The following is a 13038-nucleotide window of genomic DNA, read 5'->3' on the forward strand; positions in this document are numbered from 1 at the left end:
CCCCTAACTGGGCTGCATCTTTCTGGGTAAAAGGCGATTCAAGTCACCCACTGGGTCGCATAAGATGTGGATTTTTAGTAGATAAATCACGCACTGTGCTTATATGTACGTATTTTACTAGCCGACGGAGCAAAATGGACCAGTCAAGTTTCGTTTATCTATCCAAGGGTTCCATGGACGGGATTAATAAACCAGAGGACACTTATTGATTGCTGATGTTCTCTTGATGAAGCAAGCAGTTGATGATCTGGATAACTCATCCATATCAATTCTCGGCCTCTTTCTCCGTATCCCGATCTCCAAAATCAAGTACCCCCACTCACACATGAACCATTTTTCTCTACCCCAACCCAGGCAGAGTAACCTGCATGTCAATCACTGCATCCAATACAGAATCAGTGAAAGTTTTTGGCGTTGTGTATCTGTACGTACACTCGATACTGTACGTGCATATCGCTTCAGCACTCTCGGACGAGAGAGAGAGTGAGAATGAGAGTATGCGCACGCCCCTCCCCATGGCCCATCCACATCCATATCCTGACCCTTGTCCATGTTCCCCACGTCGAGTTGTGGTCTGTGGTCCACCTTGAAGCTTTGCCAAAGAAAGAGTGGAGGGTTCCTTAGTTCGGTTTGGCTCTGGTGGGCTGGAGATAGACTGGTGAAGGGACCGAATTGATCGACTGCACCAAGTAAGTAATAGTGTAGCAGCTTCATAACTTGTACGGACACAAAAGACAAGCTGCGCGCTTTTTTTCTGCTCGTCTCCTTACTTCAGCTTTCCTCTCCCCTTTAACTTTTATTTAAACATCTTCTTTCCCTTATTTATATAACCTAAATGGGAAAACTTGTCGATCGTGCTGCTCTATTTGCTTCACTCTCACGGTTATAATCACCCGGCTACTACTTTTGATGCCGCCCCCTCCTCGTCTTCATATCCTCCTACGACCAAGTCGACGTCCCATGCGGTTTCTCTAGCATCCCATTCAACAATCGTGGGAGATCATACAACGGACAACAACGTGGTTGACTACAATAGAGAACAGTCAATGTTCAATTGAAGACCGAAAAACGGACATCGAACCCCGTTTGAACCACATCGACATTCGACAAGCATTCTAGGCTTACACGGGCACGAGATCTTGATCAACTCAGTCAAAGGCCCCGGCATAATCGACCGTTGCAATCTATCAGTTGTCAACTTTTGAAAAAAGGCACCATACGCTCGAACGCAACACCTTTTTCTTGATCACGGTATTCTACAGCAACGTCGTGGCTATTCCTCTGGGCCAAAGTCTTCTGCCAAGATCGCAAATCTTGGATACCATTTCGCCGCAACGATTCGGTAGTGCCGTCAAGCGTTTCTCGCATTTTGCCGACGAACCAACCACAAACGCCATTCGCCCAGCGACAGAAGCACAACACAGCACTCTAGTCGCTGAACCGTCCCCATCACTCAACTGACCCCAATCCTTGGATGGTGTGTGGCTCTGACTTAAAGTTCTTGGTCCCTCGCTTCTGTTAGTGACCAGCTGCCCTCCCCCAACCGACAGCACCTGCTCTGTACTTTAGGCGCCGCCTGTACACCGAAGCTCTGTACCCCTCTATTCGACACCGTCGCCATTCGCCGCAAGCCCCGTCCGAGATAAAACAGCAGAAGCGCCCTCAAGGCTCAATCTCGCTATTTCTCAGCACCCGACTTCCAAAAAGATGGGCATTATGGCGGCACTCTCGGCCCCAAGGGCCATGGTAGCACCCCACCAGCACCAACCACAGGGACCCTCCACCCTCGTCACAGGTATGGACATACAATTCTCTTACTGTTGCCTGTCTCTGTAATCAACTGTTTCTCCTTGATTTGCCTCTTTCTACCCTCACCCAAACCCATCTGGGCAAGCATTGCCCATCCATTCGCCCGTTTCAAGTCAAGCCTATTCCTGTTTCTATTCCCCCTCGTGTTCATGTCTTGGGTTTCTCTTTGATGAGCAGCAACTCATTTCATTTCACTTGGTTGTTTCTCCGCTTTTGTCTTCTCACATTCATTTCGTCATTCCCACGTCCACCGGAAGCGAGAAGTCTCTCCATCTCCGTGGACCCTGCGCCGCGGACCAAGCTGCAAGTTGCGTAGTGACGCGATAAACGTGGGACCTGCAACTGAAGCTAGACTTGGCTGAATCAAATCGGCTTCGGGCGACGGCTTTTGTAAGTGGGCTTGCACTTTTCACTTTGTTATTTGCTGAGAAAGCAAATGCAAAAAAAGAACAAAGTAAACAGCGGCAATTGGATGGATGCAACCAGAAGGTTGGGCTCTCCGGACATTCGCCATTTGTTTATTTCCATCACCATTTCCCCATTATAATTCCGTTAATGTCACTGTCACTATCACTGTCACTTCCCTTCGCTGTGCCTTGTTGGGCTGAGCCTAGACTTTACAAATTCATGACATTTGCTGAGCCTTGGCACACTTTGGGGGTCTCGATCCAGTTTATTTATTTTACTGCATGATCACTCGTTCTCGTTCCCTCTTACTCACAACTCACGTTCCATTCTATTTCTGCCTCATGCACCCCCCGGGTTGATCCCTAGTTCCCCTAGGCTTGTCCCATGTCAACCCGAACCCTGCAACTGCAACTTCTCCAACATCAAGATCAAGTCATCCCTGCCTGCTGACGTCTTTTTGCTTGCTCCCGCTATAGATAAAAGTACCTCACCCTCTACCTTTCGCCCAAACCAGTTCCAGTCCCTATCGTCGCCTCGCGAATATAGTACCGACCTTACTGAATCAATTGTCCTAGAAGAAGGTGGTGAATCTGGAAGCGAATCCGCCGTTGAACCCGTTACACCTGTTAGTGGTCGCCAGTCCCAGGACTTCACCCTTCAGAGCCAGGACCTGCAGGACCTCCAAAATCTGCAGTCTTACCAGACGGCTTCAGCCACATCTTCAGGAGTTGTACCTATCGCGATCCCCAACTCGGGCAACCCCAACAAAGGAACATATATATCACAATCCGTAAATAACAGCCGGCCTCCTACTACCTACGAACCAAGTACTCCAAGAGCAACAGAACCTGAGTCAGGCAGTTCTCTCACCCGTCAGTCAACCCGAGGTTCCATCTCCACCTCGAGTTTCAAGCGCACCATGTCGAGCTTCTTCCGCCGATCAAATTCCCACGTCAAGAACGATTATACACCTTCGGAATCTGCAACACCCTCCGTCGTGTCCGCACCAACGGAGCCTCAAACAAATGGCCAACCACGTGCTGCAGCTCGCCGTCGTTTCTCCATGAACCGCTCTTCTGCAACTACTCGTTCCAACTCACCCCCTTCGCCTAGCGACAATGGATTGGAAATGGCTCCCGCACACCGTGAACGTGCCTCTGACAAGTCTCTTCCCAGTCAAGGAGACTTCAAGAAGAACCGTGCATCGACTGGTCTGACTCTGCGTGGCCGAGCTATTAACTTCGTTGGCGCTCATAACACCAGCCGAGGAACCGGGCACAAGCGTCCTGAATTCACCCGCAGAGCTAGCAGCTATGACGGTAGTCGACCCAGTACCCCTCTCCCACCTCCCGCGGAAGGCGACGAAACAATGTACCCACCTGAACGAAGTGTCTGGCCTCTTCCTCCTGACTCCGGTACTGGTGCCAAGGCTCGACGAATGAGTTTGAGCCTCCCTGATGATTTCGCCGTGGACGTAGCTGAGCTACAGAATGAATTCGAATACCAGCGCAAATTCCTCGGTCGTCATGGCAAGCATCTTGGCAAGGGAGCGGCTTCTAAGGTTACCCTTATGATGCGAAAAGGCTACCCAGAAGAGCTCTACGCCGTGAAGGAGTTCCGCGGCAAATCGCACCGAGAAAGCCAACAGGATTACGAGAACAAGATCAAGTCAGAATTCAGCATTGCGAAGAGCTTGCACCACCCCAATATTGTCGAGACTTTCCGCCTATGTACCGATCACGGGCGATGGAACCATGTTATGGAATACTGCTCGGAAGGTGATCTTTTCAGCTTGGTCTCCAAGGGTCATCTCAAGGGCGATGACCGCAAGAAGGACCGCATTTGTCTCTTCAAGCAGCTTATTCAAGGTGTCCATTACTTGCATGCCAATGGCATTGCCCATCGTGACATCAAGCTTGAGAACCTTCTGATCACCAAGGACAGTAAGCTCAAGATTACCGATTTTGGTGTATCGGAAGTTTTCTGTGGTACTCACCCCGGTCTTCGTGAAGCTGGTGGACAATGCGGCCGTAACATGAGCGGCGAGATCCGCCTTTGCTCGCCTGGTATCTGTGGAAGTGAGCCCTACATCGCCCCCGAGGTCCTCGCCAAGAAGGAAAACTACGACCCCCGAGCACTCGATGTGTGGAGTTCTGCGATTGTCATGATTTATCTCACTTTTGGTGGCGCCATCTGGTCCCGCGCTGTCCCAGGAGAGCTCCATTATGATAAGCTTGTCAAGGGCTGGGAAACATGGTATGGGAAGCATCCAGAGTCCGACGCCACTATCTCTGATACGGATTACCCCAAATGCTACGCCCTCGACGTGGGCATGTCCCCACCTGCTCTCCGTCGTCTTGTGCTACAGATGTTGAACCCTGATCCGCAAAAGCGTATCAGCATCGAGGACGTCATCCACAACCGCTGGCTGAAGAACGTCGAGTGCTGCCAGCTGGAATCCTACGATGACCCCGCTCTTCTCATCGATGCGACCAAGAAGGACAACACAGCCAACGGCAACAAAAAGATCTTTTGCCACAACCATCTACCCCCGAAGGGCACTGGCTCCCACTCATTGGGCAAGATGCCAGGCCAGCCGGGCTACTAGACGACTTAATGACTGATGGAACGACATTTGAAATGTCCTACAAACACTAAACAACCATTTCTTTGATAATAAGAGCAACATTGGATTGTGCGCCTATAACTTTTGCATTCACCTATATTGGCGTTGGGGTCAAGCTGGCCATGGATGATGGCCTAGGCCTGCATGGTTTGGAGTTGGTGAATTTCTGTCGCTTCTTTTCTTTTACACTCCAACCTGTACATAGTATACAACATTTTCCCTGTTGCCGTCGGATGACGACGCACTACAGCCGACGAGGATGGGGGATGTCTTACAAGCAAAGCAGACTTAATACCCCCGAAGAAACAGTCTCTTGCTCTTTTGAAATCTAGTAGATAATGGATATTTAACATGCCATTGGTCTACAGATGGGACAGAAAAGCCTGGCAGAAGGATGACCATGGGGGTTTATCAATTCGCCCGTTTATTCTTTTCTACGTGTTTTTGGATTCAAAGATGTGCGCGACCCCCTTGAAGATTGTTTATTCTTACAAGTATCACTTACATATACGCACGTATGTATATACATGGGCTTGCTGCTCTGGTGCTCTGGTGCCATTGCTACCAGTCTTTTCTGCGAACTAGCACAATAGACTTGGGTTCCTTGTTTATTCAATCATTATTTACTCCAGCCTCGGTTCGTCTTGAGTATCCACAAAAGAAGGGCCGTTTTCGGGACCACTTGGTGTTGTGGCCGCGATATTTGACGTCTTCATCAGGTGCTTTGACCTTTCAGAGATAGCGGTTATCAATCGCCTGACGATTGAGTAAGAGCATTATCTAGATTTACAAGGATTGAAGCGAGATCTAATTTACTAGAAGGATGATGGAAGCATTCCACTTGTTGGTATCGTAGCACGTTATATCACATGTCGTTACTGCAAGAATGGTGTTTATTTACCTGAATGTCTATTCACCCGGCATTTTGGGACAGATGAACACACACTCCTCTGTGGCGTGTACGGATGCGCCGATGCTGCGGGCTGGGAGTTTTCGGTGTTACATATCCAGAAGCGACAGAAAGCATCCCACGCGATATGCACGCATGTCTCACCACGACGATGTTTATACTGTATCAGCCATAACCAAAGCGAAGTCGGAATGAGCGATATATTGGCTTGGATATAATGCTGGAGCGGTCTCACCGCTGATCAATAGTAGCAGTGAAAGTGGAAATGTCACAGGATCTCATTGGACTTGGACACAAAAGTGAGGCTTTGCGATGACGCTGAGCACTGGATGGAAATTATGATGCATTAGGACATGTGAATGTGAATGAGAGAAGGGCGTGACGCTGATACACCCTCACGATATCTCTCACCGGTCGTCGTGGGTTTCCACTGAGTTTCACTGGTGTTGGGTGTCCGTTCCGGGTACCTGGCTAAGGCTGAAGTTGTCATCAACACGAAGGTTCTGGACAAGGTTGAGACACAGTGTCAACCCCCCACGTGGTCAAGAGGATTTGACGGAACAGAGAGAGTCTCACGGCCAGTTTCTGGCTCACAAGCTCTGGCTTCAGATCACATTACTCCCTCTGGAGTGGTTTAACATGCATGATCCGCGTGACCGGTCGTGCTTAACACTTACTCCGGTTCACAACTAATGCAGCATCGCGGAAATAACGTGCCGAGCGAAACATGACAAGAACTGAGGCTGATCAAGCGCGACTACCGCGCTGCACGAGAGAGAAATGGCACACCGAAAGAAGCCTCCTCGGATATCGGTGCCGAGAGGTAGGAGGGCTGATTCGTGCCCGCATTGGAGATTTCGTGGGGGTGGAGGTGTTTCTCTCTCTTTTGTTTGTGTTGCCCACGGAGAAGTTGTGATTATTGGGACATCGGAGAATGGAAGTGTCTTCCCCAGATGTAACACGAGAATCCTGGGGAAAGAGGCTGGCTGAGGGATGGGGGGAGTGAGAATAGATACAGAGTTTTGTGAAGGGTCCAAGTCAAGGTTTGAGCGCTACCTACCTACTTACATAGACTCTTGGTGGACTGTTACTTTGCAAAGCCTGAGCTTGATGGCGGGGAAGAAGAATAAACTTGCCGTGCCGTCAATCGTAGGAATGCGAAAATGATAGCGCTCACTTATGTGTAAGCTTAAAATGGAATGATACCTGATATACTTTTTTAATATGGACTTCCCTTGTTCATGGGTACTTTCGGCAGCCAAGAGCTTTCAAGTGCCGATATGGACGGCATTTAATATGGAGCACGGCCGACGGTGGGTCCGCTTCGTCCCGGAGCTAGTGGAGGTAAACTGTCCTCTGTCCGAGGAGTTCCGCTCGTCGGAGATTCGTCCAAAGATGATCTAGGAACTTTCTAACAAATCATCAACATACAGTAAATAAGTTTTTATCTCGTCTCAAGATATATCCACCATCTGCCCCGTGTTCTATTCTTGAAACTATCGTCGAAATATCGGAAGTCCGCTACAACCCGGCTCCGGTTCCTTAATTAAACCTTATTAGGATCTAAGCTTATTGCGCCCAGTTAAAGTTTCTCTGGCTTCTGGAAAACGTTTCAGATACACCGTCAACTGTCCAGATAAATAATTCCTCCAATGGCAGATATAAATTTACGGGTGGAATAACCTACTCTCATTCCCAAAGTGGGATGTCCTGTTCAACTGCCGCGTACACAAGATTACAAACATGGCCTGAAACGGAGCACCTACCGAATTACCCGATCTGAAAAAGGTTCTTGTCAAGATGTATATTAAGACGCTGTTGCATCGTAATATGCCTGGTTCTGTAGCATTTTGTCTTCGAGTTACTACTGGCTAGTATCCATTCATTTCTTTGTATTTCATTCATTCATTCATTCATTCATTCATCAATCCTATATATCGTTCCCTCGTTCACCATGCGTACCGCTGCATTCATCACTCTTCTGGCCTCCGTGGTCTCTGCCACTCCCTTCGGCCAACGCTCTCAGGTTCTTGCCAGAGCAAGCGAGACTTGCCCCGTCGTCTTCGATGGCCGGGTCCCTGCCAATGCATCTCTGACCGACTTCGACACGGCGAATGGCGGCGGCTGGAACCCTTACAACCCCGGCTTCGTCAAGGGAAACAACATCTCCTGGTCCGAGATTCTTCAGCTTCCCAAGACCAAGACTAAGTCGCGCTTCGATATTGAGGCTGGTACTATCCCTCTTGAGGTCACTATCAGCGACAAGAGTATCTTCATGAAGCAGCTTGGCTTCAGACGCGCTGGTCTGCAGTTCAACAAGGATAGCAATGAGGGCAGCCCTGGATCTAAGGGCGTCAAGACTCTGCACTTTAGCATTATGCAGGATGACAAGCGCCCTCTCAACCTTAGCCATGAGTACCTGGTGACTATACCTGGAATCACAATTGACGTTGTTGATGCTAACAAGGATAGAACGTTTGGCACGAGAAGGCCGATTTCTCTGGTAACCAGTTCCAGTTCCAGGCTGGTCAACTCATCGGACAGAACGGCACTGCTGCTACCTGGAAGCTTCTCGACCAGGACTTCAAGCTTCTCTGGGAGACTCCTATGCTCAAGAAGGTGTGGCAGAACTTTGCCATCACTCTCAACTACGAGAAGAAGTAAGTCCCCTACCAGCAACGCAGCACGAAGAGCGTAGCTAACAATCGCAGCACCATCCAAGCCTACTACTCCAAGGGATGCAAGCCTCTCAAGGTCGCCACTCAGCCCATCGCCCGCAATTTGACTGGCCAGGGACAGTTCCAGATTGGTATCCTCAAGAAGCCCACTGGTACCGATGATGTTGCCAACTCTGGATTCCAGGAGGCCAACTTGAACGAGGGACTTATTTACGGTGGTATCTTCCTTGAGGACAGCGCAGATGGATGTGTTTCTCTCTAAGTTCTCGCTTGAGATGGATGCTGCAGATGTTGTATAATAATAATGGTCTAGTTCTAGACTACACGGCATTAAGTACCTATCGCTTCAAGGGGAATATATCAACATACCTTGTGCTGTTTTAAATGTCTATTGTGGTGCATGATGTATACTCCTTAGCTGTGCCCAAGCTGTCGCTGTGGGTTCTTTATGACCGCCATCGACATCTTTGAATTAACGAGCTTGTTTGCGCATAACCGCACCGGAAAATAACCAGTAACTAGTGCTGCATATATAAGCAGTATTTGTTTCGAGCGAGTAAAATAAGACCTTCTGCAAAAATGGCACGCATGGTTGGTAGCCGTAAAATGGTCTTATCCGTGAAAACCATGTCACGTGTTACCTTTAGCTCTGCTCTATGCACCGTTTCCAACTATCGCCATTAAATTCAAACGCGACGAGGTCTTGCTCAGCTCCCTCGAAAATGGCATCATTTTCCTTGTATCAGTTGTCAAACGCGAGCCGTAGACTTTCCTTGAACCTTTTACGTCAACATCGAAACACACTCGCGGTTTCTAGACGACAACCTAGCCCAATTCGCCTCCTCTCTCTCCAGCAACCAAGATTTCTCCACACCGGTGACGATGCGAAGTCAGACCAATCAACACAAGTCAGCAGCGATATTGCTGCTGAGGAGGGTACCAAACCCGACAGTTCCTACGAGACGAGTGATGATGTGGCGCCTATCAAAGACGAATCGACTCAAGCGGACAACGATGTTACCAGAGACCAAGACGTCGGTGACAGTGATGCCCCGACCCTAGATCTTCCTATCCTATCCTCAGACCCAAGAGATGAGCCCAAGGTCAAAGGAAGGCCATGGACCGAGGAGGAATTGGCCCAGCTCGAAGGGTTCATTAAACGGCCAATATTCAGTCTGGACTACATCGCAATTCGGATGGACCGAAGTATTTTCAGTGTCAGGGGCCAGCTCAGACAGATTCAAGAACGGAAGGGAATCGATATCCTGCGCCGAAGTCGTCCACGAACTCCATGGCAACACCCAATGGATGCTACCCCAGAGCGAGTCGCAGTATTCGAAGCGAAGCAAGACGAAGTGCAAAAGCGTATGGAACACATTGTCAAAACACTCATGACCTTGCCAAAGACCGACCAGTGGGAGGAAATTCTCAAGTCGAAATCTGCCTCGGAATGGGCATCAGCGATTATGAAACTAATACCACTGCGAACCTGGCACATCTTGGCCGCCGACCACCCGCCGACCGAGGAGGAATACATGACCATAACAATGGTTGATCGGTATAAAATGATTGGGGTGTTCGCCCAAATCTACCAACGCAAGGTATACGTAGGCTTAGCTGAGGTACCATTTGGCGTGCTGGCGCCGTCTGATTCCAAAGATTCCCAGCAACAAGACGCAACAAAGAAGAAGCCCCAAGAGGTAAACAAGAAAAGGCACATGGGATCGATCGTCCCGTTGATCCCAGTGTCTTTATTAGGCTCTAATCAACTTACCTTCGAGGAAAAGGTTGAGCAGAAGTATGTACTTGGACTTGCCAGGGCGACGCTCGCGGCATGGCTTGGGGCAAATCACGTAGACGCATCTCCTGCTCTCCGCCAGTTGTATGCCTGGAAGGATATAATATCGAAGGGACACCCTTTTGGTAGGAATCCTTGCAACCCGCTCGAGCAGAGGCTCCGTCTTCCGTCGACGCCAGAGGAAAGTGCTGCTAGAAAGGCCAGTCTTGTGGAGGCGCGGAAACGTGAGGCAGAGGAGACGGGGAAGACAGAGGAGGAATTGAAAAAGTCAGAGACACCAAAGCCCTTTAAGAAGTGAGCTTCTGATGCTGGGGGAAACCCTGAGGATCCATACAAGAGTCATCGGTAGAAAAAGCGTATAATTTGCTAGTTAAGAGCCAGTCGTTAGGCAGTGTAGGTATGAGTAGAGGCAATGAACCCTGTCATGCCATGCCATGTCCTCTTGTTTCTCTTCCCGATCCCCAAGAGCACTCAACAGAACTGAGACCCGATTCCGCACAAACTGAATGATGGGCGAAGTGGTGGGATTTTCGGTGACGATCGTGGTGTGCTTTTTACATGATAGTCATCATTTTGGGGATCCAAATCACAGATGATTGACAGGTCATCGAGCATGGAAGACTTGCTCTCATATTTTGCCCTTGTGATCGGTCAGTCAGTGCATGGGAATCGAAGAGTCTCCCAGCTTACTTTATGATCGGGGCCCCGAAAAGTCGTGATATCACCTCCATGTCTCCGATAAGTTCCAGAGAGCAAGTGCTTTCAGTGAAGTAATAATACAGGAGAAAGTTATCTCTCTGATATCACTTTCGAATCAGTCGCTTCATAAAGACCGTGGTTACTCCAGATCAACCATCACAATTGAGTCGCAATGTGTATATGACACGCATTAAGAGCTGAGCACAGCTTACGAGTTCCATGGTCTGTGGTTACTAATGATGCTCCCCGTCTTGTTCTGGTGTAGCACAGCATAGTAAGTGATATGCGTTATGTAAGGAGTAGCCAGTCATTATCCGCCCTGTCCTGCAAGCATACGCAGTTGTGTTTAGTGTCCTATCAAGATGTAAGACTTGTAATATGCTCGTATTCTCTTTGCATCAGTCTTATCTCCGCGTTCTGTATAACTTTGGCAGAGCCCCCTCTCCCGGTACCAACACATCGCCACCCTCGGCATCCTCAGCAGTGTCTCGTTATGAGCTATAAGGGACAGCAATTGGTGGTGACACCCGTTTGGGACATCCCACCTACTCGTTCGCGTTATGTGTTGAATGTTTCGAGTTCTCCGCTTGAGATCTCGTGCAAGGATCTCGAAGAGCTTGACACAAAGGTTGATGATGATAACTTCTCTCCTCTGCACGCGCCGACCCGGGAGAATGAGGGAGGAAAGGATAGCAACCAAGTGGACTTGAATCGACAAGCAAGGAGCATGAGGCAGACAGAGTCTGCAAACGATAAAGCGAAGAGAATGCCTCTAGATATGCGTTCACATAACATGCATGGCAAGGCCAGACTCCAAATGGACATGCGACGTTACCTTGAGCGAAAAGGATTCGTCAGTAACGAATACTCAGTTTCAAGCGTTGACGATAGCCCATGCAAATAAACTTCACCTTACTCCTCTACCATGCCAAAGGAATTACCAGTTTCACTCAGCACGAATGCCTGTCTATCTACGACACTGAGACTGAATGAGTCAGTCTATATCAAGCCACCAAATACTCATGTCGAACCCAAGACTCCCAGCAGTCGGGGTTACCACTTTTCTGCAAAGTCGCATCCCAGGGACAAATTACACTCTTGACACCTGCAACTAGCATTCCGTGCTCTCGGGACTCTAGTTTCGATCACAGGCCCAAGCTCTTCCTGAGGAAGTTGGGGGGCATACCATCCTATAGACAAAGACAATGTTAGTGGGCTTGCTAAAGAGTGCCTTTTGTCTTCGAACCCCACTGACAAACCAGAGCTCGAATCCATTTCTTCTCAAGGCTGGATGGTGACAAGATGGCGACAAAAGAGTATTCGAGTCTATGCGTCCCTGATGTTTCAGCTAGCGATGACTCTGAGGGTACAGTCCCTATTCAATCCTGTGAAGTCAATAGTCATGCTATGACAAAGCCCCAACATCGCAATATCGTCAAGGCCAATACGGGTATGGCAAGACCTCGCGAGATTGGACTGGCAAGAGTGAGAATTGATGTCCTATCGATAGCTGGGACGTCGAGGGCACAGCGGCTAAGCAAAAGTCCTGAACTTTCAGACAACACTTCCGAAGATACACAAGATGAGCTAGAGAGACCAGCATTGGAAGAATCCAAGGAACAGCAGGCTGAGTCAGGGCCTCCGAAAAGCTGCGATTATGTCGCCTCTACGCAGGATTCTGGCGAAACTAGAGAGGCATCCCCGTCTGCGAATCCCGACAGGGACCAGCCTGATAACCCAGATGGCGGAAATCATGACATGAATGAGGACAGGAATTTACAGCCTCAGAATAATATTTTCGATGCCAGAGGAATCGGAAGACCCCCAAGATTTGCGTGCCCCTACCAAGCTTTTGAGCAATTCCAAGTTTGCTTCAGACCTGGGCCTCGGATTCCGAATGGGGGATGTGCCAGTATCCAGCGGTTGAAGTAAGCTGATTGTAAATACAGATATGCTCAAAGAAGACTGACTCGCAAGTAGACAGCACTTGTACCGTCGGCATATGCGGCCATACCGCTGCACCAGATGCTGGCAGTAGTTTGAGAAGAAAAGATAGATTAGAAGCTCATGCCTCTCAGCCGGCGTGTTTCATATTCACGGATATGTCACC

The 13038-nt window shown here is 49.1% G+C and overlaps 7 protein-coding genes across 12 annotated transcripts; 4 read left to right on the plus strand and 3 right to left on the minus strand.

Annotated features, from left to right (window-relative positions):
- The first annotated feature begins 200 nt into the window (after positions 1 to 200).
- FOXG_03632 (HAL protein kinase) lies at positions 201 to 8824 on the plus strand. Of its 5 annotated transcripts, XM_018381434.1 has the most exons (4): positions 201 to 1795; positions 2694 to 8175; positions 8226 to 8413; positions 8465 to 8809. In XM_018381434.1, the coding sequence occupies exons 1-2, from the start codon at positions 1708 to 1710 to the stop codon at positions 4823 to 4825; spliced, it is 2220 nt and encodes a 739-aa protein (XP_018237920.1). In that variant the 5' UTR covers positions 201 to 1707; the 3' UTR covers positions 4826 to 8175; positions 8226 to 8413; positions 8465 to 8809. The 5 variants fall into 5 exon arrangements, with proteins under 5 accessions (XP_018237920.1, XP_018237922.1, XP_018237923.1 ...); XM_018381436.1 differs by having other exon boundaries at positions 201 to 8175; positions 8465 to 8824; XM_018381437.1 differs by lacking the exons at positions 8226 to 8413; positions 8465 to 8809 and having other exon boundaries at positions 201 to 2699; positions 2793 to 7043.
- On the minus strand, positions 1149 to 2234 carry FOXG_18605 (uncharacterized protein; the record flags this gene model as incomplete). Its single annotated transcript, XM_018398737.1, has 2 exons — positions 1216 to 2234; positions 1149 to 1184 (listed from the first exon to the last, which is right to left on the minus strand). Exons 1-2 carry the CDS (start codon positions 1366 to 1368, stop codon positions 1149 to 1151), a joined length of 189 nt encoding a protein of 62 aa, XP_018237925.1. The 5' UTR covers positions 1369 to 2234.
- FOXG_18606 (uncharacterized protein) lies at positions 5467 to 5559 on the minus strand (the record flags this gene model as incomplete). Its single annotated transcript, XM_018398738.1, has 1 exon — positions 5467 to 5559. One exon carries the CDS (start codon positions 5557 to 5559, stop codon positions 5467 to 5469), a length of 93 nt encoding a protein of 30 aa, XP_018237926.1.
- On the minus strand, positions 7650 to 8999 carry FOXG_18607 (uncharacterized protein). 2 transcript variants are annotated; one of them, XM_018398739.1, is made up of 2 exons: positions 8801 to 8999; positions 7650 to 8751 (listed from the first exon to the last, which is right to left on the minus strand). In XM_018398739.1, the coding sequence occupies exon 2, from the start codon at positions 8164 to 8166 to the stop codon at positions 7684 to 7686; it is 483 nt and encodes a 160-aa protein (XP_018237927.1). In that variant the 5' UTR covers positions 8167 to 8751; positions 8801 to 8999; the 3' UTR covers positions 7650 to 7683. The 2 variants fall into 2 exon arrangements, with proteins under 2 accessions (XP_018237927.1, XP_018237928.1); XM_018398740.1 differs by having other exon boundaries at positions 7650 to 8746; positions 8801 to 8979.
- A 36-nt stretch (positions 9000 to 9035) lies between these two features.
- Positions 9036 to 10916, plus strand: FOXG_03634 (uncharacterized protein). Its single transcript, XM_018381439.1, has one exon. The coding sequence runs from the start codon at positions 9088 to 9090 to the stop codon at positions 10525 to 10527; it is 1440 nt and encodes a 479-aa protein (XP_018237929.1). The 5' UTR covers positions 9036 to 9087; the 3' UTR covers positions 10528 to 10916.
- Positions 10917 to 11421: 505 nt separating this feature from the next.
- Positions 11422 to 11832, plus strand: FOXG_03635 (uncharacterized protein; the record flags this gene model as incomplete). Its single annotated transcript, XM_018381440.1, has 1 exon — positions 11422 to 11832. One exon carries the CDS (start codon positions 11422 to 11424, stop codon positions 11830 to 11832), a length of 411 nt encoding a protein of 136 aa, XP_018237930.1.
- Positions 11833 to 12230: 398 nt separating this feature from the next.
- On the plus strand, positions 12231 to 12966 carry FOXG_03636 (uncharacterized protein; the record flags this gene model as incomplete). The annotated part of the gene is made up of 2 exons (XM_018381441.1): positions 12231 to 12856; positions 12909 to 12966. 2 exons carry the CDS (start codon positions 12231 to 12233, stop codon positions 12964 to 12966), a joined length of 684 nt encoding a protein of 227 aa, XP_018237931.1.
- Positions 12967 to 13038: the final 72 nt, after the last annotated feature.

Source organism: Fusarium oxysporum, chromosome 8, assembly GCF_000149955.1.
Source record: "Fusarium oxysporum f. sp. lycopersici 4287 chromosome 8, whole genome shotgun sequence".
Lineage (NCBI taxonomy): Eukaryota > Fungi > Ascomycota > Sordariomycetes > Hypocreales > Nectriaceae > Fusarium > Fusarium oxysporum.